The sequence below is a fragment of the Punica granatum genome, chromosome 7, assembly GCF_007655135.1.
Source record: "Punica granatum isolate Tunisia-2019 chromosome 7, ASM765513v2, whole genome shotgun sequence".
In the NCBI taxonomy this organism is placed as follows: Eukaryota; Viridiplantae; Streptophyta; class Magnoliopsida; order Myrtales; family Lythraceae; genus Punica; species Punica granatum.
This window is the reverse complement of record NC_045133.1, coordinates 25,048,262-25,074,881: the sequence shown is the minus strand read 5'-3', so window position 1 is coordinate 25,074,881 and position 26,620 is coordinate 25,048,262. Positions and strand designations below refer to the sequence as shown.

The window sequence follows — 26,620 nt, the reverse complement described above, 5'->3', positions numbered from 1 at the left end:
CATACGGATCGTAACGAGTTAGCTATAGCTCTAGCTAGTCCCTTGGTCTCCTGGTAAACGCAACGCATCGGTTCCAAGACTACAAATCTCTAAAACTCATTCACGATTATCGAGATGAACGAGCGAACTGAAATCAAAATATATAGGTCTTTCGAGATTAATGCCCTCATAGCTCATATTACCGTTCAACCAAAAAAAAAAAACCCCTCATGGCTCGCTTGAGGGCTTTTTCCGTCGTGAACCACCTCATATCCAAAAGTGTCCATTAATTGAAGCGCAAGTCATGTCGGGTACAAAAGAGGTAGAGTCCTCCAACTTGTGAATTTTATTCGTCTAGAAAAGCTCGAATCCAAGATCTTGAATTTTTTTATTTATTGGAATTAGTTAATGCATAAACGCGAGATATGAGACAATTATCAAATTTCATCACTGCAGTCAATAAGTGGCCAGATCAATTAATCAGGCGAGCATTGTTTAGTATTGTCTAGTTGACGGATGACACCTCGTGATAATCCATAATAGTTGTTTTTTTGTCAAAAATCTCACTCAACGGCCGAGGTTTCTGGGACACTGGGGACCCACCGAGAGGTGACGTGTCACTGACACTTCCGTACCAACGGCCACCGTGAATCTCTCTCTCTTTGCAGACAGCAGGCAGGAGGAAAGCTAAAAGCTTGAGCCTTCTGTTGCTACAAACCAGAGGGAAAGACTGGGGAGGGAGAGAGAGAGAGAGAGAGAGAGAGGAGAAGGAGATGCAGAGCTCATCCTGCGGCGGGTTCAGTTCGGTTCCTGCTCTCGGGTCTTCTTCCAAGAAGACCCAATGCACCCCGGTACTCTCTCTCTCTCTCTCTCAGCTTCTGCGAACTATAACACATGGAGCTGGATTAACTGTCGTTTGATTCGATCCATAGTTGTCATGGCTGCTATTGGTTGCTATTGTTTGTCGAAAATGAGTATGGTCGATATGGAAACCGCTGGGATCATCGGTTACAGCACCGGGAAGTGATTTGATCAGTCGTGCATACTTCGATGAAATATTAAGTTGTCGTGGATGGCTAATTAGTTACTCGTTCTGTTCCGTTATATCCGTATTAAGCAGAAAGGAAACATGAATGCGGAGATTGAGATATTCTGGCGAAGCTTTCCATTAAGAAACTTTGACATTGTTTGGGAAATTTTTGCCCCCAGTTGATCTGACTTCGATGGTGCAGCTGCAAGTCATGAATATTTGACGCAGGAAAAACCACGAGAAACTCTTTATTTTCCCTAGAAAGAAAGATATTGGGTTCAACACTATGAATATTTGAAGCTATCAAAGATGTTATAATCGCATAAAATGGAAGTCTCTCCTCCATCTTCGCCATTTTGGACGTTTGATATGCTGAATGGAGTGGTTGTTTCCTTTTTCTTGATGGCACAGTCATCGATCAAAGCTAGCTAATACTGATACCATAAACTAATGGACTGATTCAGAACTTTTTCTGTAGAATTGATTCAGAACTTTAATTTTATTTGCATCTCATTCTTGATAGTGTGAAGTTGGTATCTCAATACTTCACTGATATGGTTTAATTATCACAGGCATCAAAAATTTGTGGCAACCTTGTCATCCCGCAAATAAGTGGCCTTAACTGTCGATCTCCAAAGTTGCATGGATATTGCAGATTCTCATCTCCTAGAATTCAGACAAATGGGAGGGTACGTCGCATCTTTCTTTTCTGTCAAAACAATGGAGGGAACTTCTGATTTTTCTTGTTGAGATTGAAAGTTACGGCACGGATAGTTCTTAACCAACTCCAGGATGAGATTTTGAGTTCGAGTTCTCACTGTCCTTTTAATGAAAATTCCGCTGTCCATATACTAAATATGCCACAATGCTGTTCAAATTCTTTCTGGAATTAGGCGGAGCGCAACTCGAAAGTTTCAGCTGTTTTGACTCATGATGACTCGACCACAACAAGCACGGACGATGACTTTGAAAATTTGGGTATATTTAATGTTGATCCTGCCTTGGAGAAGTATAAAGATCACTTCAGATATAGAATGGGCAGATATGTGGATCAGAACAAGCTCATTGAAAAGTATGAAGGTGGTCTCGAGGAATTCGCAAAAGGTATTATCTGATATCAGAATTTCCTTCTCGTATCTTATATATTAATTCTGCAAAAGTTCTTGCATGTGGTAAAAGTGGTAATCCAGAGCCAGCAAAAGAGATAACTTTGTTGATTCAAATTCGTTATAGTTTATCCTCTCTTCTTCACTCTTATAGGTTATTTGAAGTTTGGATTTAACCGAGAAGAAGGAGCCATTGTGTACCGCGAGTGGGCCCCCCCTGCTCAGTAAGTCCCTCGGCCTTTTGAAGTTCTGCTGTAGTCTTACTTGATTGATCAATTGGTTCCCTGAGTCAAAAATGCTTGTTTATTATGCAGGGAAGCACAAATTATTGGGGACTTTAATGGGTGGGATGGATCCAAGCACGTTATGGAAAAGAATGAATTTGGTGTTTGGAGTGTAAGGATCCCTGATAATAATGGAAACCCAGCTATACCTCACAATTCAAGAGTTAAGTTCCGTTTCAAGCACGGCGATGGAATTTGGGTAGATCGAATCCCTGCTTGGATCAAATACGCCACAGCTGACCCTTCAAGATTCGCAGCACCATATGATGGTGTTTACTGGGATCCGCCACCCGAAGAGAGGTGCTCACCCTTGATTATAATACTTAGCATTAGATCTATGCTCTTGACACTTTGTGCATATTAAATCCAGTTACTAAACGGAAAGTGACTAATTGCTATTTTCTTATGAAACAAACAGAACCTTTGCACTTATAAATCTGGGAATAATCAGTTTTTGTCTCTTCTCTCCTATCTACACAGATACCAGTTCAAGTATCCTCGTCCTCCAAAACCAGATGCGCCGCGAGTCTATGAAGCTCACGTCGGAATGAGCAGCTCTGAGCCTAAAGTCAATTCATACAGAGAATTTGCCGACGATGTTCTTCCCCGTATTCGAGCCAATAACTACAATACTGTCCAGTTAATGGCAGTAATGGAACACTCCTACTATGCGTCATTTGGGTATCACGTCACAAACTTCTTTGCTGTGAGTAGTCGTTCAGGGACTCCCGAGGACCTTAAGTATCTCATAGATAAGGCTCACAGTTTAGGCTTGCGTGTTTTAATGGATGCTGTTCATTCCCATGCGAGCAGTAATGCCACCGATGGGCTTAATGGCTTTGATGTGGGACAAGGCCCAAAAGAATCCTACTTCCATATAGGGGAACAAGGCTACCATAAGTTGTGGGATAGCAGGCTTTTCAACTACTCAAATTGGGAAGTCCTCCGATTCCTTCTATCAAACCTCAGATGGTGGATTGAAGAATACAACTTTGATGGGTTTAGGCTTGACGGGGTGACTTCTATGCTTTACCATCACCATGGGATCAACATGGCTTTTACTGGAAACTATAATGAGTACTTCAGCGAGTTGACTGATGTCGATGCTGTTGTTTACCTTATGTTAGCAAATACGTTGATCCCTAAGATCTTGCCTGATGCCACTGTGATTGCTGAGGATGTTTCGGGTATGCCTGGGCTTGGGAGGCCTGTATCTGAAGGGGGAGTTGGATTTGATTACCGATTAGCAATGGCGATTCCTGACAAGTGGATTGATTACTTGAAGAATAAGAAGGATGAAGAGTGGTCGATGGAGGATATTGCGTGGAGTTTAACTAATCGGAGGTACACAGAGAAGTGTATAGCTTATGCTGAGAGCCATGACCAGGTTTGTTTAGTCTTCCTTTCTTTCAATTGGTCTGCTTCTCATCCCTTCTACAAGATTTTTCATTCAATTTGTGACATTTTTGTCTCCGTAGGCCATTGTAGGTGACAAGACTCTAGCATTTCTCCTGATGGACAAAGAAATGTATTCAGGCATGTCTTGCTTAACAGATCCACCTCCTGCTGTTGAGCGAGGAATCGCTCTTCACAAGGTCTGTCCTGTTCGACAACCAAGTGGACAATTCATGAGATGGCAGTTAGTTTTCCTGTTGATTTCCATTAGATTCACCATTTATGTTCTCTTTTTGGCTCAGGATTAAGCGTAAGTTCAGTAAACTGACATTTTGATCAATGGAACAATGAATCTTAATTCTGATTGATTATTCAACTCTGAGTTCTAATATTCATTAGCCGTCTTTGCTATCGATCATCCATTTCTGTATTTGGTCACATACAGATGATACATTTCCTCACTATGGCATTAGGAGGTGAGGGCTACCTCAATTTCATGGGGAATGAGGTTAGTGGTCTGACTTTTCTCATTTTCTATACATAATTAGTAACTGCAAAGTTTGGGTTTGGTTTTCTTCATCATAAGTTACTGTAAGATAAGATGGTACGCATACACTCAAAAAACTCCGAAGTATCAAGAAAAGCGAAAATATATCTTTGGTTCAAATCTGACAAAACATGTTATTTATAACTGAAGCAAACTTTAATATGAATAATCTCTGAGCTCTCTATCTTAAATTTCCAAAAGCAAAGTGCACGAAAGGCAAATAGTATGAAATCATCTGAACCGGTTCTTGCTGTGAATATTTTCCACAGTTTGGCCATCCTGAGTGGATAGATTTCCCTAGAGAAGGAAATGGATGGAGTTATGATATGTGTAGACGCCAGTGGGACTTGGTGGATACAGATCACCTGAGATACAAGGTTGGTCTATTGCCCTGCAAATTAGCTGTCTTGCTAATTTTTTCCTGAGTAACAGATCAATCCCATACTATCCCTTTCGTTAAGGTTCATGAAATTTATCATTCTGATTTTCACCTGCATTGGCCTTCTATTTGCGACATTCTATTACATGCACAATCTTTTCATGGCATGACCTAATAAAATTCTGACATCAATTTTCTCTAATCCTTTGGCACTTCTGTAGTTCTTGAATGAGTTTGATAAAGCCATGAATTTGCTTGATGAGAAATTCTCTATCCTCTCATCAACCAAGCAGATTGTCAGCACCACCAACGAAGAGGACAAGGTATTTATATTTCAAGGGACTCCTTCGTTTTACAAAATAAAATACTTGTAAGCGAGTATATACCCTGCTCAGTTTCCATTTTGAGTAACAAGGCTGGTTTTATGAAACAGGGAACTTTTACGAACTGATCTTTGGGTTTTAGCTTCTGTAGACGTTCGTTGAAGTAGATATTCAAATGAAGCTTCCGTAGACATTAGTTGAAGTTTTAGACTTCATCTTCTATTAACACCCATTTTCTTTTGGCATTTGGTTTTCTAATTTTCCAAATGACAGGTTATTGTGTTTGAACGTGGAGATCTGGTTTTCGTCTTCAACTTTCATCCTGAGAATACCTATCGTGGGTACGTATGAGCTTATGTTATCCCAGCAGATTTTTGTTGTTGTTCGTTTGGAGTAAGAGGAGCATCTTATTAAATATTTTGGACAAAAGGAAATGCAAAATATGCAGTGGATGCTGCCAAGTTTAACATACACCGGGAGTTCCTTACTTCGATTGCACTTTACCGAGTTTTGTTAAGCTTCAGTTTGAAACATGCAGGTATAAAGTAGGGTGTGACTTGCCCGGCAAATACCGAGTTGCACTTGATAGCGATGCTAGGGATTTTGGTGGGCATGGAAGGGTAAATTTTCTTTCCTTTTTCCACTTTTTATGATCTATCTATAGCATAACATCATCATAGTGCCTGAAAAAGGCGATCGTGATCGAGGAGTGATAAGGTGTGAAGAAAAAAATATTTCCGCACACATAAAATTTTACATATAAGCACGGGCTAATGAGATGAAGAGTCATTCTTCATATCTGATAATGGAAAATACATCAAACTTCGCATGACAAAGTTTCTTGTGCACTTACCGTAGGTGGGCCATGATGTGGACCATTTCACAACTCCTGAAGGCATCCCCGGGGCACCCGAGACGAACTTCAACAACCGTCCCAACTCCTTCAAAGTGCTATCACCACCTCGAACTTGTGTGGTATGATCACTTCCCTTTCTTTTTCCATTCCAGTGCTTTAGAAGGCTAATATGCATAACAGTCTTAATCTCAAAGCAATTTCTCGGAGGAAATCTCTGATCTTGCCCGCTTGAAGACATAATGGGAAATTCAGTTTATTTTATTTGGGTGTAACATTGTTCGAGTCCCTCGCAGGCCTATTACAGAGCTGGCGATGACGATGCAGTTGCCAAGAGTAATCCTATAGCTGATGCAAGTCGAGAAGATGCTCTTCTTCCCAAAGAAGATGGTGAAACCGATCAAGAGCCCGAAGACGCAAAACCTCAAAATCGAGGTGGCAGAGGAAGAGGCATCATCTGATCACTGCAAAACTTTTTAGTGCTGGAGCGCAGGCTGAGGATGACTTCGGCAAGGAATAAAATGCACAGAGAATTCCCTCTCGGAATATATGTATTGTTCTGCTCTGTACATTATGTGGTGTATGTAGAGTTGTGTAGCATGCGGATTGGGACATATTCTGGCGATGTTCGATTATGTCGAATACATGTAAATGCATATAAGCCAAGATAGTCGGCCTTCGAGAGCCCGTGTATCTATACATATCGGGATATGTTGTATAAAGGTTTTGGCATTGAATAAAAGTTTTTATAATATAAGTTTCTATGTCTGTACAAGATCGACTTTCTTCCTCCTATTTTGATCCTGTAGTTCAATCGATTCCATCCCGAAGCAATAAGCACAAGTCCTTTACTTCTGCACGAGTCGAGAATTTCATCTTCTGTAACATTCATTGGACATCGGCATCATACAGATATTCTCATCAAGCCATCCTTTACTTCTACACGAGTCGAGGATTTCATCTTCTATAACATTCAATACTTCTCCAAGGAAAAGATCATGCTAGGACTGTTTAATTCATGGCCAGATCTGACAAGGAATTGAAACTTAGGGGAGGATATTGAAAATTTTAAACTAAGGAGGGGCATTGTGTAAGTTGATCAATTAACAGGGAATTGGACTGAACTCGTGTGAGTTAAGGGACCATTTTAAAATTATCTCTTTTCTGGGGTTTCGTTTGTAATTTACGGGAAAAATGAACTGGAAGAGTCCGATGATCTGAAGGCTGAAGCTGTGTTTCCTCTTTCAATGTCGAGAAGATCAGAGCTTTAGGTCGCCATTCCCACGGCAGCAGGCAACAATGGCGGCGGAGAAGGAGCTCAAGAACAAAGGAGGCGACAAGTACAGCTTAATCGTGCCCACCTACAACGAGCGACTCAACATCGCCCTCCTCGTTTACCTCGTCTTCAAGCATCTCCGGTACTTTGATGATCATTTCTCCGCCTTTGTCCGATGTCCAATTCCTCAGTATAATTGCTTCGTCCAGATCGCTTTTGATGATCCCCGTTGTCCTTTATCGGTTATGTTGTGCTTGATTGGATCGGAACAGGGTTCGATTCCGCAGGAGAATTAGCTGATTGTTTCGTTGCGATTTAAGCTGAATCAATGCATTTAATAGTTGTGGAGCTGAAAATTAGTTTTATTTTTATAAAAAAATTTGCGCTTAATTCATGATTGCCGGATTTTGCAAATCGTGGCAGACTAATTGAATGATCAAACTCTGAGCTCGTGTGAGTTTAGGTAAATGCCATCCTCTTGTGAATCAATGTCATATATTAATTGCCAAGTTGATGTTTTAGGCATCTCAATCTGGGTGATATTCGGTTTTCCTTGCATATAAGTATGTTGATATGTTTGACGTTATCGTGATATGCTTATTTGAGGAGCTGGTTGAAGTAAAGCTTCCTTTACTGCTTTAGGAATGTCGATTTCGAAATAATTATTGTGGATGATGGGAGTCCTGATGGTACGCAAGATGTGGTAAAGCAGTTGCAGCAAGTTTATGGTGAAGACCGAATCGTGAGTAGCGTAGCAAGTGAAACCGTATTTTACTCCTTTACTTCTTAGTGATGCAGTAAAAGGTTCTCATGACTTGTACTGTTTTTGGTTTTGACAATTTCAGCTTTTAAGAGCGAGGCCAAAGAAGCTTGGATTAGGTATGTAAAAATTTGGTCTTGGTTTTGTTTTCGGGGAAGAGCTTGCTCTTAATGCGGGTATATTTTCAGGAACGGCCTATGCTCATGGTTTGAAGCATGCGTCAGGCAATTTTGTTGTGATCATGGATGCTGATCTATCTCACCATGTAAGTTTTCTTGTAGCCATTTTCATGGATAGACCAAATGTCAGGCCTGTTTGAACCAAAAAATGAACAATGAAAAGTTAAACCTTTAGCAAGGATTAATACGTATGGGTTCATTTTTATTTTGCTGGGTCCAGTAAGTTTTTATGATTTACCACTGGCTTACTAAATTCATCTTTATGCGGTTCTGCAGCCCAAGTACTTGCCTGCCTTCATCAAGTAAGAAACTTCGGTACTTTTGTTTCATCGATTAGGATTTGCTTTATTGTAGAGAAAGTGTTATAAACTCCATCTACCATTTACATTAGGAAGCAGCAGGAGACTGGGGCAAGCATAGTCACTGGTACCCGCTATATCACAGGCGGAGGCGTGCATGGATGGAATCTCATGCGCAAACTCACAAGTAGAGGGGCCAATGTTCTTGCGCATACACTTCTGTGGCCTGGTGTTTCTGATCTGACAGGATCATTCCGGTAGATAAATTGAATCCGCTTCTATTTTTATCATCTCTTATTTCAGATCTGACACATCTCGGCTTGTTTTGAAGTCTATACAGGAAATTGGTGCTAGAAGATCTAATCAATTCTTGCGTCAGTAAAGGCTATGTCTTCCAGATGGAGATGATTGTCCGTGCTTCTAGAAAGGGTTACCGTATTGAAGAGGTAGAAGAATTATGTATATCTAATATGGTTAATCTCGAGGGACGAAGTAAAGAAGCTTTTGAGTTCTATTGCAAATTATTAAATTGCTGAGTTGCTGTGTTTTTACACACTCAACCTGTACCACGGATTTTGTTGTGTGCTTATTTCAGTTATGTACGTGAACATCTAGATCATTTTTAATGTGTTCTGGTGCCAATCTGCAGGTTCCAATCACATTTGTTGACAGAGTATTTGGAAGTTCAAAGCTTGGGGGATCTGAAATCGTCGAATACCTGAAGGGCCTCGCTTATCTTCTGGTCACGACATGAAACGAAGAGATCTTATTTAACCTTATTGTAATACTTCAACATTACTGATTGAAGTTGCAGGCCAAGTTTTGCAGCATAGACTCCTAATATAGTTTTTGGTTCTGTCTTTGGTGTTGCTCTTAACTGTTTTTAAGTAAATGAGAATCTCGCATCTAACTTATTATCGCACATTAGATCTGTAAACTCTGGGAAGTGCCCGCCTTTGTAAGTCATCAATGGATTTGGTCTGGAAAATGGGGATTGAAGCCGGGCGGACTCGATGGTGCCTCTAGCTCATGGATTTGATCTGGTAAATCAGGACTGAAGCCTGGTGGACTCGATATGATATTAAGAAATGTAATCAAAGAATTCGGATATCTGAAACTGTCCAAAAGAAAGGGACTGAATGTTCTCCTTCAGCCAATTTGCTCAACATCTATACCAATGTGCATCTGGACACCAACAGTGAACAAATAAAGTGTAGAGACCTTAGGACTTCAATAGCCAAACAACCCAAATCCTGAATCTAATACTCGGAGAACTTCTCAGATTTTCCTGGTTCTCCTTGTCCCGAGCTTCCGTTCGCTCCCGAAGGCTGACTTCACAGAGCTCGATGTAACTGGCACAGGTGGTTTCTTGTTCTCCTTGGTGCTGCTCCTCAGCATGTATCTCGGGGTCTGGCTGTTCCTCTCAGCAGAGTAAGCCACAGCCATGGACTTCCTCAGGCAGTCGAGTTTCTTTGAGTCCCGCCTCTTGGATGATTCCACAGTGACTCCCAAGTCATAGGCAGTCTTCTTGGTCTCCCCGAGTTCTTCGCCCTTCTTCCTCTTCAGCCTCTCGTTTCTCCTAGCAGAGTACTCATCATAGAACCTTCCCCTCTCGAACACAGAGGCTGATCCCAAGCAGGTGAGCCCGGCGATTGAGGGTTTGGCGTCTCTGAGCTCATCCTGGACCATCTTCGCCAAGGACTGGAACTCGCAGGAGATGGAGCGGTATTCGGGTCGAAGCTCCATTTCTTGGATGTCCCATGTTCCGGTCAGCTTCTCCGATTTTGTCAACGAGCCTGTCATATATACGAGTTCAAATACCATTAAACATCTGTGCCTACACACGGAGCAGTAATCGTTCAACCGAACTAAGCCCGATTCAAGTTAGTTATAGGCAATCATTACTATTACCCGGCTGAATATTTTATCGCATGATCAATTCTTTCTTCCTGATATCTCAAAACAACAGATTCCCTAGATTTGACTGATCATAGAACTGGAAGATGCTAGATAATTTTTTTTTCCTTCATCATGAAACAGGGCAGAATATGGAGGGAAAAAAAAAACGACCCTGAGAAAGCGGAAACCCGTTTCTTGCAGATCGCAGAATTGGAAAATGAAACATTTTTTGAAAGCGATTGGACCGTAAAGTTTCTCAAAGATCGTCGGGTCAAGAACCTGGAGGAGTCTGCACGGACTTCAGGGTGCTGGAGTTCGAGCGCATGACATGGCGTGACCGGAGCCTGATCGGAGACCTGGGGAGTGGAGGCTTGCCATCCATCCTCATCTTCGACATCGCACAGGCAGAGAGAGAGAGAGAGAAGAGCAGGTCGAGATTAAAGACAGGGCAAGAGGAAGAAGATGATGCGAGGAGCGTCTCTGGGTCTGATTTTGAAACCGGGTGAAGGCTGCTTGACGGGTCCCCCTCTCCTTATCATACTAATCGACAGTCTCCTCCAACGGTCACTAACCTGATCCGACGGTCAGGAATGGCCTATCCAATTATGGGAGGCAAAAGCCATTTATTTATTTCACTAAAATTATGAATATTTAACCATAATTGTCCTCGTTAATTGCCTTGACTGGGTTGCCATTTGGGTGGGTGATGTAAGTTGAAGGACATACTCAAAATTCGAGATACTGCGATACATTTCAAAAAACCAAAAAAAAAATAAAATGTAATTCGGTTCTCATTATCAATGGTGCGTTGAAGAAAAACATGACCGACAGTATTCTGACACTATATATATATATATATATATATATATATATGAGTAAACTTTACCAGTGTGTCGATAAATCCTTTTATCTGTCTGTTACTGTTGCAGTCCTCCGAAGATTTCTTCACTCCACATATTGAGGAAGGGGTCGAGGAATTCGTGTAAGTTAAAAACATTTTAAAGAATATATGTATCGATTGAGATTTATTGGAAGTAAAGAAGGCTTAATCCATTAATACATGGCCCAATTGCACCGCTTGATTATAAATAATTTGTAACTAGATTTTTCTATATAAAAAAAAAGTTAAGCTTTGTTTGATTTTTGAGTAAAATAAGTTACTCAACTCAATTCAATTCTATTCTTCACAAATTTAACAGCACAATCACTACTTTATTATCTTTTCTCTAATTTAATAATAAATTTTCTAACATATTTTTTCTAACCATTTTATAATCAATTTTTAATCATTCACTTTCACATCTCTATATACGTATCAATTTTTTAATAATAAATTTTTAATATACTTCCACATCTATATATACGTACAAGTATATATTCTCGCACATTAATATATTTGTCAACATTCGTAATCATTACATAAAATTAAGTTAAGTTGAATTGTTATCCAACTCGAAAACTAAACTTCGAAAACCAAATGCAAACTGACTAATTTTAGTTTTATAATTTAATTTTATTTTGATAAATACTTCATATAAAAAATCCTAATTTTTTTTACCAATAATAGTACAACTCTTCAGAACGAAAAGATCTTATTCGTCATCACTCTGGACACTAACTTTTAATTTATATGAGCTTAATTACAAAGATCTCAAAAATATATCAATTTAAACGGTAAAGATTCTTCCTATTGTCACATAAAAAACTAATGTTTATTCTGTATGCTTTGTCTATGAACGTTTTAAAGGTGTGCTAATGTAACGCCCCAAAATTCCACATTAATGGGAGAATAGTTAGTAAAGTGGTTAATAAAAACTTGCCTATGGATTACTAGTAATTTGGACTTAAGCATTTTGGGCCGGTGGTTGAGCTTGATAAATTGCTAGGTCAGTCCCGTAACACTCTTTGATTCCTCGATAATCAATCAAATCTTCTTTTTTAACCATTGGCTTCTATCCGATCTCCTCTGACTTAATATATTGTTTCTGAGTTAGAGATTCTCTCTTCTTTTCTTTCCTTTTTGGACTTACGTAATTCATACTGTTGTAATTCATGAAGGTAGTTCGGGGGAAGATCGGAAGTTTCCCATACCCATGCATGGCTCACACATCCAGCTTTCAATCGTAGAGAGAAGGGGGGGGATCCGGCTTGTAGGGTTCCCCCGCCGACCTCCTCACCCCCAGCGATGTCACCAAAGGCTGAGAATCCCGTCGATGGAGTCCCCTACTAGCCTCCTCCCCCGAGGCTAGGTCAACCACCTTGCTGAAGGGAAAGTGGTGGGCGGGGAAGCCCTTACTGGCAACTCCCTCCCCTACCTTCCCCTACATTTTTTTAAAACAAGTTTTTGTTATTTTTTTTCTCTTTTTTTCATATTTTTTAAAAATTTAATAAATAAAAATATTATTGGACCAATAAGGAGGAGCCACGTGAACCGGTTTAATGACATTAACAATTTCGAACTGAAAATATCTAATGAGCAAAATGTTCAGGACTAGTTGAGGTAAATTTATACTTTTCGAACTTAAGTTTAATTTTTTATATAGTTTTAGGACTTTCGCAATCTTTTTGCCATTTAATAACGGTAGATTCTAAATAGAACCCCAGCTTGTGTTTCAGGATGGAACATTAATTTCAGCCACTAGATCCCAACAATTTTTAATTTCTTCAATTCATTATTCACATATTTTGCCCCAAGTATTTTTAGTCGTTTATATTTTCATTTAACAAATTTCACCTACAATACTATACCATTGTTTTCGAATCTTTCTGCCATACGTACCAGTCACATTTCGCTACGTCACCAAATCGAACCACAAAATCTGTTTTTAAAGAAAACCGATCTAATATAAGTCAGACACGTCATCAACATATGAGTGGATTTTAATTTATGGACATGTCAGCTACTGCTTGGTTCGCATCTCTTCTCTAGCCCACCAGCTAGTATAACTACGTTACTCTTTAGCGACACTATTAGGGCCTCATTACCTCGCTTTTGCTTGATGTAATTTTTCTTTATTTTGTTGTTGTCCTTTTTCGAGCCTTGGCTTTGTTTAATCTACTGAAAAAAGAGGTAGACTAGAGCCGGGGCCTGATGCCATCGACATTGGCTGGGCGACTGTTGGGGGTGCCCTGCCACCGTCGCTAGGTTTTGTCATGGATTTTTGTCATGGTAAGAAAGTTTTGTCATGGATTGTGATGTGGCAGATGAGATAACGTGGCAAATCGGTACCTGAAGAAAAATAGGTTCTGACGACCCTGTTTCGAAAGAAACGGCCTCAGGAGCACAACTCTCACCTTTGGCCGTGAAAAGACGAGATTTATGTCGAATTCCATCGTTTAGGGTCTCAAACGGGTATTTTTATATTATTTGGGCGTTTTTACAATTTTAGGAAAAATTTATGTTTTTTGTGTAATTTAAGCATTTTAATTCCTATTTAAGTATTGTAAAACTCTAGGGTTAAGACAGTTGTCTTTGATCAATTAATAAAAATTGAAGCTTTCGTGCTTTTTGCCCATTCTCGGATTTGATTCGAGTTTGATGCCAGTTTCCTAAGAATTCGAAGAATCAATAGGAGATTGAAGGTCGTAGTTTTGGTATTTTGCGAAATTAACGGATCTGTGACAGTTACTCGCATATACGCCGCGTCAGATTGGATATGTCCCTTTCTCTTTTTTCAAATAAAAAGAGAGACGAGATGGTTCCAATCATTTGGTGGCTTAGCACCAAATACCACTTGTAATGGAGGTCATTGATGCCCTTTGAGGTCACCGGTGATCTTGCCTGAAGCATTAGAGATTAGCATCAAGTGACTATTGTTGAGTCTTATCTCGAATCTATTTTGAAGGAGATACATCATAGAGGGACAATTATATTTAGACAGCGGTGTCGGTGTTGGAATTCACTACTGTCTCTCTTCATCCCTTTTTTTATGAATTTTTAAAAAATAATCATAAAAATAATAAAATTTGGACTATTTTGTAAATGATTTTTATGTAAAATTAGAAGCATCTATATACAATAACGAAATTTCAGGACAAAGCGTAGGGATGCCCCATGTAGGACGGAAGAAATCTTTTATCGTGTGACCTTTCGTACGATCACCAATAGAATTGTGACAAGCGGCGAAATACTATCTTGCCACCTCGCTTCTTGAAAGCGAAAGGACCTACACTCAAGGAAGATGAAAAGATTAATTTAAAATGAATATTATAAATTACACATTGAGTTATACTCTAATTCATGAGCTAAAATCTCTTCCAAAACAAATAAGTAATATTATTGTGATCAACATAATTGCTCTAACGTGTGGGCTTTGATGAGGGCCACAGGATCGCACTTACAAATCTAACATGAGAGTGTGAGCCATTCTTCATGATTATGAGAAGAATTTCGTCCATCATAGGTTGGGATTGTAGTAGTAATTCCGATTATAGAGGTATCGGAAACGTTCATTCATCGAATCAATTGCTCCGCAATAGATTAAAGTAAGACTTTATTTGCTTTTTTTTTTAGTTGGTCGAAGTGATTTCACAAATATCCGTAATCATTTCGAAATTACTTAATTTGAAAAGCATAATTCAACCTATGCAGTGAAGAGTCGCAGTACTCAAAGAAAAAAAACATTTTAGATTTGAAGAGAATAAAACATCTTCCTCAAGTTGGAGGAATGTGGAACTCTTAAATTTTCTTAAAGAAAAATATAAACGTAAAAAAAAATCTATTGACCAACATATTTCTAGTCTGTGCATGCGTGGTCGTGTTCGTCTAGCTAAGTGATAAAAGCCAAACTAACACACTTTAAGAAATGTTAATGATCGAAGTGATGCAAATTAAAAGTTAGTGGCCAAAACTGATACTTGATAGATATATTAGTGACCAAAGTAACAAACTTTTGAAAACGTTAATGGCCAAAATGATATCAACTAAATTCTAGCGACAAAAGTGACACTAGCACAGACGTCATTGTCACTGACAAGTTGCCTATTCCTTGTATATTTATGTAATTTCCAATGAAAATAAATAAAATTATTTTATGGTTTCAAAATTTTTTATATATGTTGTTGTGCTACGCAGAAATAACTAACTATGATTTTCAACCAAAAGTAAAAATAGCATTATTGATCACATGGCAATTTGATTTAATAGGCAGCATATTCGATTTCCAATGGAAAATACAATGTTATTTGTTAGGATAATTATTTAATAAAAAGGTTATTTTACGCATAATTCTGTTTTTTCATTCGCCAATTTTATGTATTACATTAGATTGCAAGTAGTGTTTAATTAATTTGTTAGTAAAGTTAGTGAAATTTGACTACACACTTCAATAACTTTTTTTTAAAAATTCTTTAGAAACTATTTAAGATATAGATTTAAACAAAACTAAATAAATTTCGGTCAAGAAAAAAATAAAAAAATAAAAGTCCGCGTATCATATAGGAAAAATAGTAGTTTAATTGACTCAGAAACATGTAATAACCACATATTTTGACAATTGGTATTAAATTATAGAATGTGTGATGGAGGAATTGTCATCGAACAAATTGTTCGATAATCGTTTATGTATTACATTAGACTGCAAGTAGTGTTTAATTAATTTATTAGTAAAATTAGTGAAATTTGACTATACACTTCAATTACCTTTTTTCAAAGATTTTTTAGAAAGTATTTAAAATATAGATTTAAACAAAACTAGAAAAATTTTGGCCAAAAGAAAAAATTTTAAAAATAAAAATTCAAGCATCATAGGCAAAATGGTGGTTTAATGGATTTAGAAACATACTACCTCGTTTAATTTTAGAATTTATTTTTAACTTTACTCCATAATCATATATTTTGACAACTGTATTTCGAAATTATAATAATAGAAAGAGAGATGTAGTGCAGTGGCTAATACTCTCGCTTAGTAACTTAGAGGTTTTAGATTCGATTCTCATAAGTGAGATTACATGCACCCATTTATTTAGATTTACTTTTCATTTTCTTGCACTAAGCTATGAGCCTCTTATTTTTATAATAGAAAAAAAAGGTTCAATCATCATTAGTTTGGGATTTATGTGCCCTTTTTATTTAGATTTTTTTATTTTTATATTAGGTCATATGTCTCCCTTATGACCGAAAGAAAAACTTATAGTAAAGACAGTGTACATGTAGATATAATAGATAGATAGTATAGGTAATTGAGCAAAAAAGGAAAAAACGTTAGATGTGAAAGGGAAAAAGTCATTTTTCTTCTTCCTTTTCTTTTCTCTTTTTTTGAAAATTATTATTAAAATTGAAAAAATATTGGATTGAGCTTTAAAGGGTAGAAAGTTCCTTAGGCCCATCACAATGATGATAAGTGAAAAATGGACCCATAAGGCCCACTCCGGCGTGATTCCTTCTGGGTTTATATGATTCATTGATGATAATCTTTAATGATTCGTGTTTTCTGAGTCTTCATGGAGTTTACCCTGGCTTAGCTAGAGGTATTGGACATATATTTAAAAAAAAAAAACCGACGAAAATTATTGCAACTAGCATACAGGTAACAACTTCAATCTTGATCAAGATTTATTTATAAGGAAGTTAGTTTTAATTTTTTTTTTAAAATTTCATTTGCGAATGCATATTTGATTAAAGTTAGTTCTTTATCAATCATATTTTGATTAAAGTTTCTTTATTTTTCTTATGGACCGAGAGAATATCTAAACAAAATTGAGTTGAATACCCATTTTGTTGCTTCTTCGACAATAGGAGATCCCCCATTTCAAAAAAGTAAAAGAACTTTTCATATTATGTTGTCACCAAATATGGAATAAGTCCTAATCTCGATGATCTACCAAATAAAAAAGTGTTGTGTTTGGTTTTAGAGTTGAGTATGGTTGAGTTTTGATTTTAATTAGTTTATAATGATCGTGTTGTTAAATTATAAGAAAAAGTATGAAAAAGTAATAAATTGTTGGTAGAAAGTAATGATTGTGTTATTAAATTGTCAAAAAAGTAATGAATAGTTTAGAGAATTTAATATTAAAATTTGAATTGAATGATTAAAAAATAGAAGAAAAAAGAAAATAATAATAATTATGTATTGAATATAAGTGGAGTTAAAAAAAATTTTGAATACCAACTACCAAACATTGCAATTTGGTTTATACGTCTTTTCCGTCATACTTCGTGGCATTACGTGTTTGCATTGCATTTTTCAAATGAAGTCTCCAACATCCAACTAAACTCCGCAATCAAGGCCTCGCCACGCCAATCACTTAAAATATCCATTAAACAACTCATAATCCAATTAGTAAATTAGGCCCTACACTTGATTATAATTTCTTTTATTAAAAACCACAATACTAAATACATATTGAAAAATTAATATGGATTAATACAAGTGGTTTGATAATTAATCTCTTTAAACGAGGGTTCGAGTTTGAATTCTGTAAATGGAGAAAACTCACATTGAGAGAGTTTTATCTATTAGTAAGACTTGATTTGAATTGTATTAGTATGGTCAATGAACTTTCTCATAAAAGAAAAAAGAAAAAAGAAAAAAGAAAAATAAAATAATTAATGATTTTTTATTTTATTTTTTGCCCTTTTTATCGTCAGTCTTCAATTTTCTGGCTCTTGGCACGGCTCCCTTGAGCATTCATCCTCTGCTCTGCAGCACGCCAGCAATGAAGAAGCCGATGGAGGGAATGGTCCGCTGTTCCGCCAACTACGTCCCCCTATCACCGATCAGCTTCCTCGAGCGCTCGGCGGTGGTGTACGGCGAGAGGCTCTCCATCGTCTACGGCGACGTCAGCTACACGTGGCGGCAGACGCGCGAACGGTGCGTCAGGCTCGCCTCCGCGCTCTCCCAGTCCGGCGTCTCCCGCGGCGATGTGGTGAGCTCATCTTTCTGTGCTCGTTGACTTTCCATTGCTGAGCTGAAGAGCAACGTGATTTGCCTCATCCCTGCAGTCTCTCGTTCTCAATCGGTTTAATCATTTTATGCTTTGCCTGTTCGGATTCTGCTGACTCGCTCTGTCTCCTCAGTCATTGCTTGGTCTGCGGATATTGTTGAACATGTTTCCTTGTCCTTCCTGGTCACCTTAAACGATCGTGTTGGTCGCATCGAATTTGATATATATGCTCCTGAAATTGTCTGAAATTAAAGTCAGTTCTTTTGAGAATGTATAAAGAAACTGTGGGGGTTCACCCGAACCACCTGACAGTCAGATCAACCATTGAAGCCTATCTCATGATCAATTTGTGGCCTTTTACTTTGTGCCCGGTGTCCCCGTTGAGTTATGTAACTGTAAATTATGTTAGGCAGCTGGGATTAAAAAAACTAGATGGAAAGTAAAAATTGTGGTGCAAACAATGTCTTATTTTGGATACTGTTAAGACCACTCAAACTCAATGGTATTAGTTTGTGTCATTACTGCCTAACACCAACTGATGTACTAGTGGCTTCTCTGGACTTTCCGCCCATGATGTTATTATCATGGCATCGGCTTGTTCATAAAGTTTTCAAACAAGTATGTTCCTATAGTAGTAGGTGGAAGGATATTATAATATTGTCCTGTTCTGTTGTTTTCCCATGTTTTCTTTTTCCTATAGTAAGAAGATTATCTCTGTTACGTAAAACTTCATTTCCTTTACTGAAAGGAAGTTGGCTTCAAGATGTGATCTCATGTTCTGCCTCCTCTTTTGATCATGCATGTTGTAGATTTGTAGAAACTTTAAACTGGGTTGCCCTTCAATCAACTCTGTATTCCCATCTGCACGATAGTCAACTAAAAGAATTTTCAAGGTATTCTTCTCTATGATTTCAGAAGTCAAAATATGCCGTTATGCATTACACAAAATTATTCATCTTACTTGTTTGCCTATTGTCTGAAACTAAACTGTTGATGTCAGGGCAAGTGCATTCTTACAAATATACTATGAGCCTTCTATTGTCGCATGTTATCGCTTTGTTTTACTAATATCACTTTGTTTTATCTGTTTTTGTTTTTCTTTAGTGCATGCTGCATTCATCGAAGTCTCCTCTTCTTCATGAAACTAAAATGTGCTGTCCTAATGCTTTCATCCAATCAATTAGCTGATTCATTGAATTGCTTACCTTGATTTTTTGAGCAGGTGGCAGCAATTGCCCCAAACATTCCAGCGATGTACGAACTCCATTTTGGTGTGCCTATGGCTGGGGCTGTTCTCTGCACACTCAATATTCGCTACGATTCGACGACCGTCTCAGTGTTACTAAGGCATTCAGAGGCCAAGGTCATATTTATAGATTCCCAGTTTCTTAGCGTTGTGGAGGGAGCATTCAAAATATTGTCCAAGCAAGTGTCAAAGTTGCCTCTTCTGATCTTGGTCTCAGACCCCAATCAACCTTCAAGCTGTACCAAAAACTCCCCTTCCATTTATCAAGAGTCGGAGTATGAAAGTTTCTTAGCACTCGGTAAACTCAATTTTGAAGTCCGACGGCCTGAAGATGAGTGGGAACCGATCTCTCTCAACTACACTTCTGGAACCACATCGAGTCCAAAAGGGGTTATATACAGCCACAGAGGTGCCTATCTCAATTCTCTTGCAGCGGCACTTCTGAACGATATGCGCTCTATGCCTGTTTACTTATGGTGCGTTCCGATGTTTCACTGCAATGGTTGGTGCCTCACTTGGGCTATTGCTGCTCAGGGTGGCACGAACGTATGCCTTCGGAATGTCACAGCCAAGGGAATATTTGATAATATCTGTCGGCACAGGGTGAGCCACATGGGCGGTGCCCCCACTGTCCTGAACATGATTATAAATGCTGGCGAAGCTGACCGGAGCCCTCTATCAGGTAAGGTGGCAGTGATGACAGGTGGAGCCCCGCCACCGTCTGAGGTCCTCTTCAGGATGGAAGCCTTAGGATTTGATGTGACTCACTCGTATGGGCTGACTGAAACCTATGGGCCTGGGACAGTCTGCACGTGGAAGCCTGAGTGGAACGTGCTGCCCCCTGATGCACGGGCGAAGATCAAAGCCAGGCAGGGGCTGCACCACCTTGGGCTCGAGGAAGTGGACATTAAGAATCCCCGGACGATGGAGAGTGTCCCGGGGGATGGTAAAACGATGGGTGAGGTTATGTTTCGGGGAAACACTGTCATGAATGGTTACTTGAGGGATGTGAAGGCAACAAAAGTGGCTTTTGATGGAGGGTGGTTTAGGAGCGGGGACCTAGGTGTGAGACACAAGGATGGGTACATAGAACTGAAAGACCGGGCGAAGGATATTATTATCTCAGGGGGAGAGAACATTAGCACGATCGAGGTGGAATCGGTTCTGTTCAGTCATCCAGCCATTCTCGAGGCAGCTGTTGTGGGGAGACCTGACAAGTACTGGGGAGAGACCCCGTGCGCATTTGTGAAGCTGAAGGAGGGATTTACGACGAGCGAGGAGGATATAATCAAGTACTGTCGAGACCATATGCCTCATTACATGGCTCCTCGAACTGTGGTTTTTGCCGAGCTTCCAAAGACTTCGACGGGGAAAACTCAGAAATTTGTTCTCCGGGAGAAGGCCAAGGCCATGGGGAGCATCTCGAAGACGATCACCAGTAAGATCTGAGTTCCCTGTTAAATTTGCTATTCTTGGTCATTTGTCCTGTGTTAATTGTTTTGTTTTGTGTTATCCAATAAATCTCAAGAGCTGCATCTGTTAATTAATGATAATCAAGCTAGAGACTTGAGAGTTACTGTGTTTCATCTAATATCCATAGTTTTAGCTGAACCGGAGCTCGAGTTCCCACATTATCGTCTTAGTTTGATTCTGATCAGTTCGACCTCTGCTTCCAGATGTCCATGACATTAATTCTTGAACCCCCATTGCTTCGATTCTTAATCTATCCATATAGTGAAATCGACTTAGATAGTAATAAGTGCACTTGAGAGGACCAAGACATACATGTGATATGGCCCCTCAAGTGCCGGGTGATTGTGTTCTCAATCGACAAACCTCAGTGTACATCCTCGACGCTCTCAGTAGGGAGGGAAACTATGGAAATCAAATTGCTTGTCTATCTTAAATGTAGTAACCTTAACCCACCATCTGCAATGAATACTTCCAGCCAAGGTATGACATGTTATTGTGGTGGAGGCCAGAAAACCTGCAACTTGATTGTTTATCTTTCTGTTAATTGAAAACATGATGGAAATCGGATTTTGAAACAGTGGAAGGGATGGACCAATGCAAGAAACAATAACTAAGGTTTTCTAAGCTCTGATGAAATTCGAGTCTTTGTGAAAGGAGAAAATTCTTGATTGAGAGAGTTTTATCTTTTAGGTCGACTCGGCTCGAATTAAAATTAGTCAGGACCCATTGAACTTTTAGTACACCGAAAGAAGAAGAAGGAAGATTGGCAATTATGCTACGGATCATAATTTGCTTCAGATCCCTCCCGTGCAATGCAATATGTTCATAACATGTTTTCTACACGACTTTCACTACTTAGAAAACAATGGCCTGCAGGTGCCGGTGCAAGTTTGAGGACCCCGGTCAATGTCTTAGCAGCTGTAATACATAGATTTGAACTCGAGATCTTGGGAACAGAACCGGTTGAAGAGGTCATCCCATGGCTGTACGGTGTAACTAGGATGGACCGACTCCTAATAGTTGCTCCATAACTTCGCCAACTTTAATGAGAGTTTGTCTCCTTCCTTATGACATCTCTCATTTTACGGGCCCGAGCAAGGGACTGCTTCCATATAAGCGACCCCTTCCAGGCGTTGCTTCTCTGCCGACAGCAGCCATGCTGTCGGAGAAGCAAGTTGCGATAATCGGAGCTGGAGTCAGCGGACTCCTTGCCTGCAAGCACCTACTGGAGGCAGGTTTTGATCCTGTTGTCTTCGAGTCCCACGGACGTACTGGTGGTGTCTGGGTAAAAGGCGCCATCGAGTCCACCAGGCTCCAAACTCCTAAGAGCTTCTACCAGTTCTCTGATTTTCCGTGGCCTCAGTCCATGGTGGAGGAGTTCCCAGACCATCGCCGGGTGGTGGAGTACCTCGACGCGTATGTTGAGGAGTTTGGCTTGCTGCCGAGAATCAGATTCAACAGGAGGGTGACGGAGATTGGCTTCGCCGGGAACGAAGGCAAGGCGGCTGATTGGAAGGAGTGGGGAGGAACTGGTGAGGCGTTCTCGCTGCACGGGAAGTGGAAACTCACTGTGGAGGACTCACTGGACTCAGGACCCGCCCCTGAGGTAATACGCCGTGAAGGCGGACTAACTTTGAGTTTCTATCCTGTTCTCAAGATCAACTGTTTCAACAGTTAAAGACGGAATTGATCGCTTCATCACCACGCCGTGATCTTCGCTGGCAGGTGATAATGGCAATTAGTTATTGTTGCTCATCGTTCTAGTAGGAGCATCCATGTTCGCCAAAGTGGCCCATCCGTAAAATGAGTGGTCACTTCTTTTACGCGAGTCCCGTCCACACGATAATCTCTATATTATGTCAGTAATTAACGAATCGATTAATGGTGTCACGACTATCGTCGATAATCCTGGAACAGGACACTGTCCGCTATGGAAGACAAATGTAAGGAAGCAGCATACTCCTTGGGATCGTCAGAGCCATCCGCTGAGCGTGCCTGTCTCAGCAGGCATGACCGTTCCAAGTGGTGCAAGAACAGATAGTACAGAACTTGGGACCAACAGTGCAATAAAAGAGGAATTAGAAAATAAAAATTAAGGAAAAAATATTTTGGAAATTAATGTTTGAAATTACATGAATGTGTTTCTTCTCTTGTGATGGGGCCATCAATATTATGGGCTGCTCTTGATCTTTCAGTTTAATATCGAACTGTTGGAGGTCCATTTTGCTGGTTGGGATTGTCACCGACCTATTCTCTGGGACTGACTCTTGCTCCGAGTGTGATCTCTTCAAATTGAATCCATCCAATGGCCAGACCAAGCAGCCAGCCAAGGCGGAGCCTATGACATTCTACATCGAACGATATCTTTTCTTTTTTGTTTTAAACGTCTCTCAGTAGTACATGGAGTTGCCATCATTGACACGGCTCTGGACTAGATAGGGATCAAATACTAATGTGCTAAACCAGGAAGATGCGTGATTAGATTGCCTTCACCCTGTTTTCTTTCATTGGTTTGCACTGGAATCAGGTTTACCGAGCGGATTTCGTGATACTCTGCATCGGGATGTTCAGCGACCTACCAAGAACACCCGCTTTCCCAGTAAATGAAGGGCCAGAAGTGTTTGATGGCAAGGTCCTTCATTCCATGGATTATGCAATGATGGAATGGGACCATGCAGTGGAACTGGTCAGGGGTAAGAGAGTTGTCGTGGTAGGGTTCCAGAAATCATCACTCGATATCGCTGCAGAAGTTTCTAAGAGGAATGGTATGTCACTGCTGAACCAGTTTGTTAAAAATTTGGATAGCTATACTTAAGTTCTACTCTCCTCGACAAGGTCCCAAGTCCAATATGGACAAATCGATGTAACGTCCCATAGCCATTTTGTGGAACGAACTGTCAACTCGGTAAGTGTGGAACGAATAATTAACTTTGCCCGCTTTGTAATGCAGATAAGAGGTACCCCTGCACGCTACTGTTTAGGGAGGCCCACTGGGCACTTCCCGACTACTTGATCAAGTACATTTCCAGAAACCTTAACCGATTCATGGAATGCATGATTCACAAGCCAGGTGAAGGGCTATTCCTGTGTCTCTTGGCTTCACTTCTCTCGCCATTGGTAAGCACCTAGCAGTTCTTATTCTCATATCCCAAGTCACTTTGCAGTCCTTTTGTGCAGATCGGAATGATAGCAGGTCCTGTTGTTGATCATGTCGTCATGCACTGTCGGATTTATTCCAGATGTGGATTTTCTCTAAGTTGATGGAGAGCTACCTCAGGTGGAAATATCCATTGAAGAGATACGGGACAGTCCCGGAGCACAGCCTCAACATGCAATTCCAAGCATGCATGACCCCAACTCTGCCCCCTCAATTCTATGATGTCGTTGAAGAAGGAAGCCTCATCTTAAAGAAGTTAAGGAGCTTTAGCTTCTGCAAGAACGGCGTGATCATTGACGGAGACGCAAGCAAGGTTGTCATGGCAGATGTTGTTATCCTTGCAACCGGCTTCAAGAGTGACGAAAAGCTCAAGAGCATCTTCGCATCATTGTACTTTAGGAAATGCATGGCTGGGTCATCAGCTCCTCTTTATAGGTATTTGCTGTGCTACTTCTCAGGACTTCGAATCTTGTTCTGGAAATTGCAATTCCCTGTCTTATGAATCTCCTCACCCAGGATACAAAATCCCGATCTTCTGTTTCATTTATTCGGTCCTGTTACAGGGAATGCATACATCCTAGGATCCCTCAAGTGGCGATTCTCGGGTACATGAACAGCTTCTCAGTTCTCCACGCGACCGAGATGCGAAGCAAGTGGCTTGCACATTTCCTCATGGGCGCCTTCAAGCTTCCAGGCATAAGGGAGATGGAAGCAGATGTAACGGAGTGGGAAAGATGCGCGAGAAGCTACTCCAAGGAGAGGTACAAAAGGTACCAAGTAAGTGCCCTTCTGCAGATCTACTGCAACGATATTCTCTGCAGGGACATGGGATGCAACCCACGAAGGAAGCGATCACTCCTAGCAGAGCTGTTTGCTCCTTATGGACCTGCAGATTATCGAGGCCTGGCTCCTCCCTACCTTCAGAAACCGTGAACCTTCGACGCATAGCACGACAAGGTTATTGTGTGCTGTATCAGCACCATTTCAAGGCTTTAAACATTGCACAGAGTACTTCTGGACCGCATCTTAATCCTTGACTGGGTTGGTTTCGAGTCATCTCATCTTTTTATGCTCGCACCAAGGACGCACAAATTTTCTACTTCTAACATACTGGATGTGGTACACATCGCTACCAATCAATAATAGACTATCTTACTCGAGACTAGAAGCGAGATTTGACACTTTTGAAAAGTCAAATCCAATCTCATCTCCAATAATCTTCCCGTTCTAGTTTTTGTTGGGAATAAGAATATCGTCGAGACCTCTAGAACTCAAATCGTCCTTGTGCCCCTTTCCAGCTCCCGACCACAATGGTGGCTCCACATTGATAACTTCTCTGATCCTGAGAGTTTCTCTGCTCCAGACAACCCTTTCCTACTGTTCGACTTACGACTGACTCAGGGCTTTACAAGACTCACCAACTTCCATCAATCCCAATTACACAACTCAAAACATCACTCTCATTTTCAAATATCATAATCCATCGCATAAAAGTATATGCATGATTGTGTCATTGACATGACTATGACAATGCAATTTTAATAAACTAATTATAATCACGATAAAAATATTAGGTTAACAATATATTACTCACCATGAAAAACCCCCAAATCCCGAAATATCGAAGAACAATCGATTTCTTCTTTTTTTTCCACTCAAATCACTCTCTGTTCCTTTCCATTCTCGACCTCTCTCTTTCTGTGTTTTGACAGCCGAATGGAAGGATGAACAGAGAAGACCACGTATAATAAGGAAGCATAAAAGAAGGCGGTGAAAGTCAAGGAAGATCAGTGCCCGCGTGGAAGAAAGACACGCATTAGAATTATGCGAGTAAAGCTTCAGGAAGAAAGGACACATGGAAAGTTGATTTCTTAATCTTATCTTTATAATTAAATATTCAAATAAAAATTATAATGATCATTCGGTATACAAATGCAGTGAAGATTGGGAAAATAGGAAAGTACACGTGAATAAGCGGGGGGAAAAATTTGGAATGTTACATGCTAAATATTTGAACTGAAAATACTAAATATGTCACATTGATACTGAATCATGTGAGGAAAACCCTTAGTGTTGTCTTAGAATGTACGAATAATCTAGATTAGGCCAACCAAATAAAAAGCACCAAAGGAAAAGTTAGAAACAAATTATGAAGGTAGGAAAAAAAAAAGAGTTTTTTGATGGGTAGATAGAAGAGAGGGCCTAAGAAGCCTTCTTAAAAGTATAATTTTAACGAGAATCCCAAAAATAACAAGATATGCTTTGTTTGATTTCGCAATCTAATTTTAAGATTTTAACACTAACTTTAATTCTACTCACTATATAATAAAATTCAACGACATAATTATTACTTTTTCATTTTTTTCATTTTTTTAACCATTTAATAGAATTTTTAATAATAAATTATCTCAACTATTCATTACTTTTTTCACCATTTAAGAATACAATTATTACTTTTTCATAATTTTTCTCATAATTCAATAATATAATAATTGCAAACTAATTAAAATTAATGCTCAACTCAATTCAACTCTATAACCAAACACACTAT

At 39.6% G+C, this 26,620-nt stretch overlaps 5 protein-coding genes across 7 annotated transcripts; 4 read left to right on the top strand and 1 right to left on the bottom strand.

Moving 5' to 3' along the window:
* Window positions 1-268: 268 nt before the first annotated feature.
* On the top strand, window positions 269-6,658 carry LOC116213578 (1,4-alpha-glucan-branching enzyme 1, chloroplastic/amyloplastic-like). The gene is made up of 15 exons (XM_031548587.1): window positions 269-301; window positions 648-830; window positions 1,582-1,698; window positions 1,903-2,113; window positions 2,270-2,339; window positions 2,430-2,699; window positions 2,880-3,786; window positions 3,878-3,994; window positions 4,240-4,302; window positions 4,611-4,718; window positions 4,942-5,043; window positions 5,317-5,384; window positions 5,582-5,663; window positions 5,902-6,018; window positions 6,193-6,658. The coding sequence occupies exons 1-15, from the start codon at window positions 284-286 to the stop codon at window positions 6,355-6,357; spliced, it is 2,598 nt and encodes an 865-aa protein (XP_031404447.1). The 5' UTR covers window positions 269-283; the 3' UTR covers window positions 6,358-6,658.
* A 464-nt stretch (window positions 6,659-7,122) lies between these two features.
* On the top strand, window positions 7,123-9,398 carry LOC116213581 (dolichol-phosphate mannosyltransferase subunit 1). The gene is made up of 8 exons (XM_031548595.1): window positions 7,123-7,314; window positions 7,815-7,914; window positions 8,018-8,051; window positions 8,121-8,197; window positions 8,388-8,413; window positions 8,503-8,667; window positions 8,742-8,856; window positions 9,060-9,398. Exons 1-8 carry the CDS (start codon window positions 7,196-7,198, stop codon window positions 9,162-9,164), a joined length of 741 nt encoding a protein of 246 aa, XP_031404455.1. The 5' UTR covers window positions 7,123-7,195; the 3' UTR covers window positions 9,165-9,398.
* Window positions 9,399-9,501: 103 nt separating this feature from the next.
* On the bottom strand, window positions 9,502-10,830 carry LOC116213582. Its single transcript, XM_031548596.1, has 2 exons — window positions 10,589-10,830; window positions 9,502-10,206 (listed from the first exon to the last, which is right to left on the bottom strand). Exons 1-2 carry the CDS (start codon window positions 10,704-10,706, stop codon window positions 9,689-9,691), a joined length of 636 nt encoding a protein of 211 aa, XP_031404456.1. The 5' UTR covers window positions 10,707-10,830; the 3' UTR covers window positions 9,502-9,688.
* A 7,072-nt stretch (window positions 10,831-17,902) lies between these two features.
* Window positions 17,903-21,973, top strand: LOC116213788 (probable acyl-activating enzyme 1, peroxisomal). 3 transcript variants are annotated; one of them, XM_031548851.1, is made up of 4 exons: window positions 18,037-18,175; window positions 19,003-19,086; window positions 19,416-20,877; window positions 21,789-21,973. In XM_031548851.1, the coding sequence occupies exons 3-4, from the start codon at window positions 19,446-19,448 to the stop codon at window positions 21,941-21,943; spliced, it is 1,587 nt and encodes a 528-aa protein (XP_031404711.1). In that variant the 5' UTR covers window positions 18,037-18,175; window positions 19,003-19,086; window positions 19,416-19,445; the 3' UTR covers window positions 21,944-21,973. The 3 variants fall into 3 exon arrangements, with proteins under 3 accessions (XP_031404709.1, XP_031404710.1, XP_031404711.1); XM_031548849.1 differs by lacking the exon at window positions 19,003-19,086 and having other exon boundaries at window positions 17,903-18,175; XM_031548850.1 differs by lacking the exon at window positions 19,003-19,086 and having other exon boundaries at window positions 17,903-18,175; window positions 21,772-21,937.
* Window positions 21,944-25,229, top strand: LOC116213789 (probable flavin-containing monooxygenase 1). Its single transcript, XM_031548852.1, has 5 exons — window positions 21,944-22,518; window positions 23,440-23,677; window positions 23,863-24,029; window positions 24,152-24,504; window positions 24,633-25,229. The coding sequence occupies exons 1-5, from the start codon at window positions 21,958-21,960 to the stop codon at window positions 25,000-25,002; spliced, it is 1,689 nt and encodes a 562-aa protein (XP_031404712.1). The 5' UTR covers window positions 21,944-21,957; the 3' UTR covers window positions 25,003-25,229.
* Window positions 25,230-26,620: the final 1,391 nt, after the last annotated feature.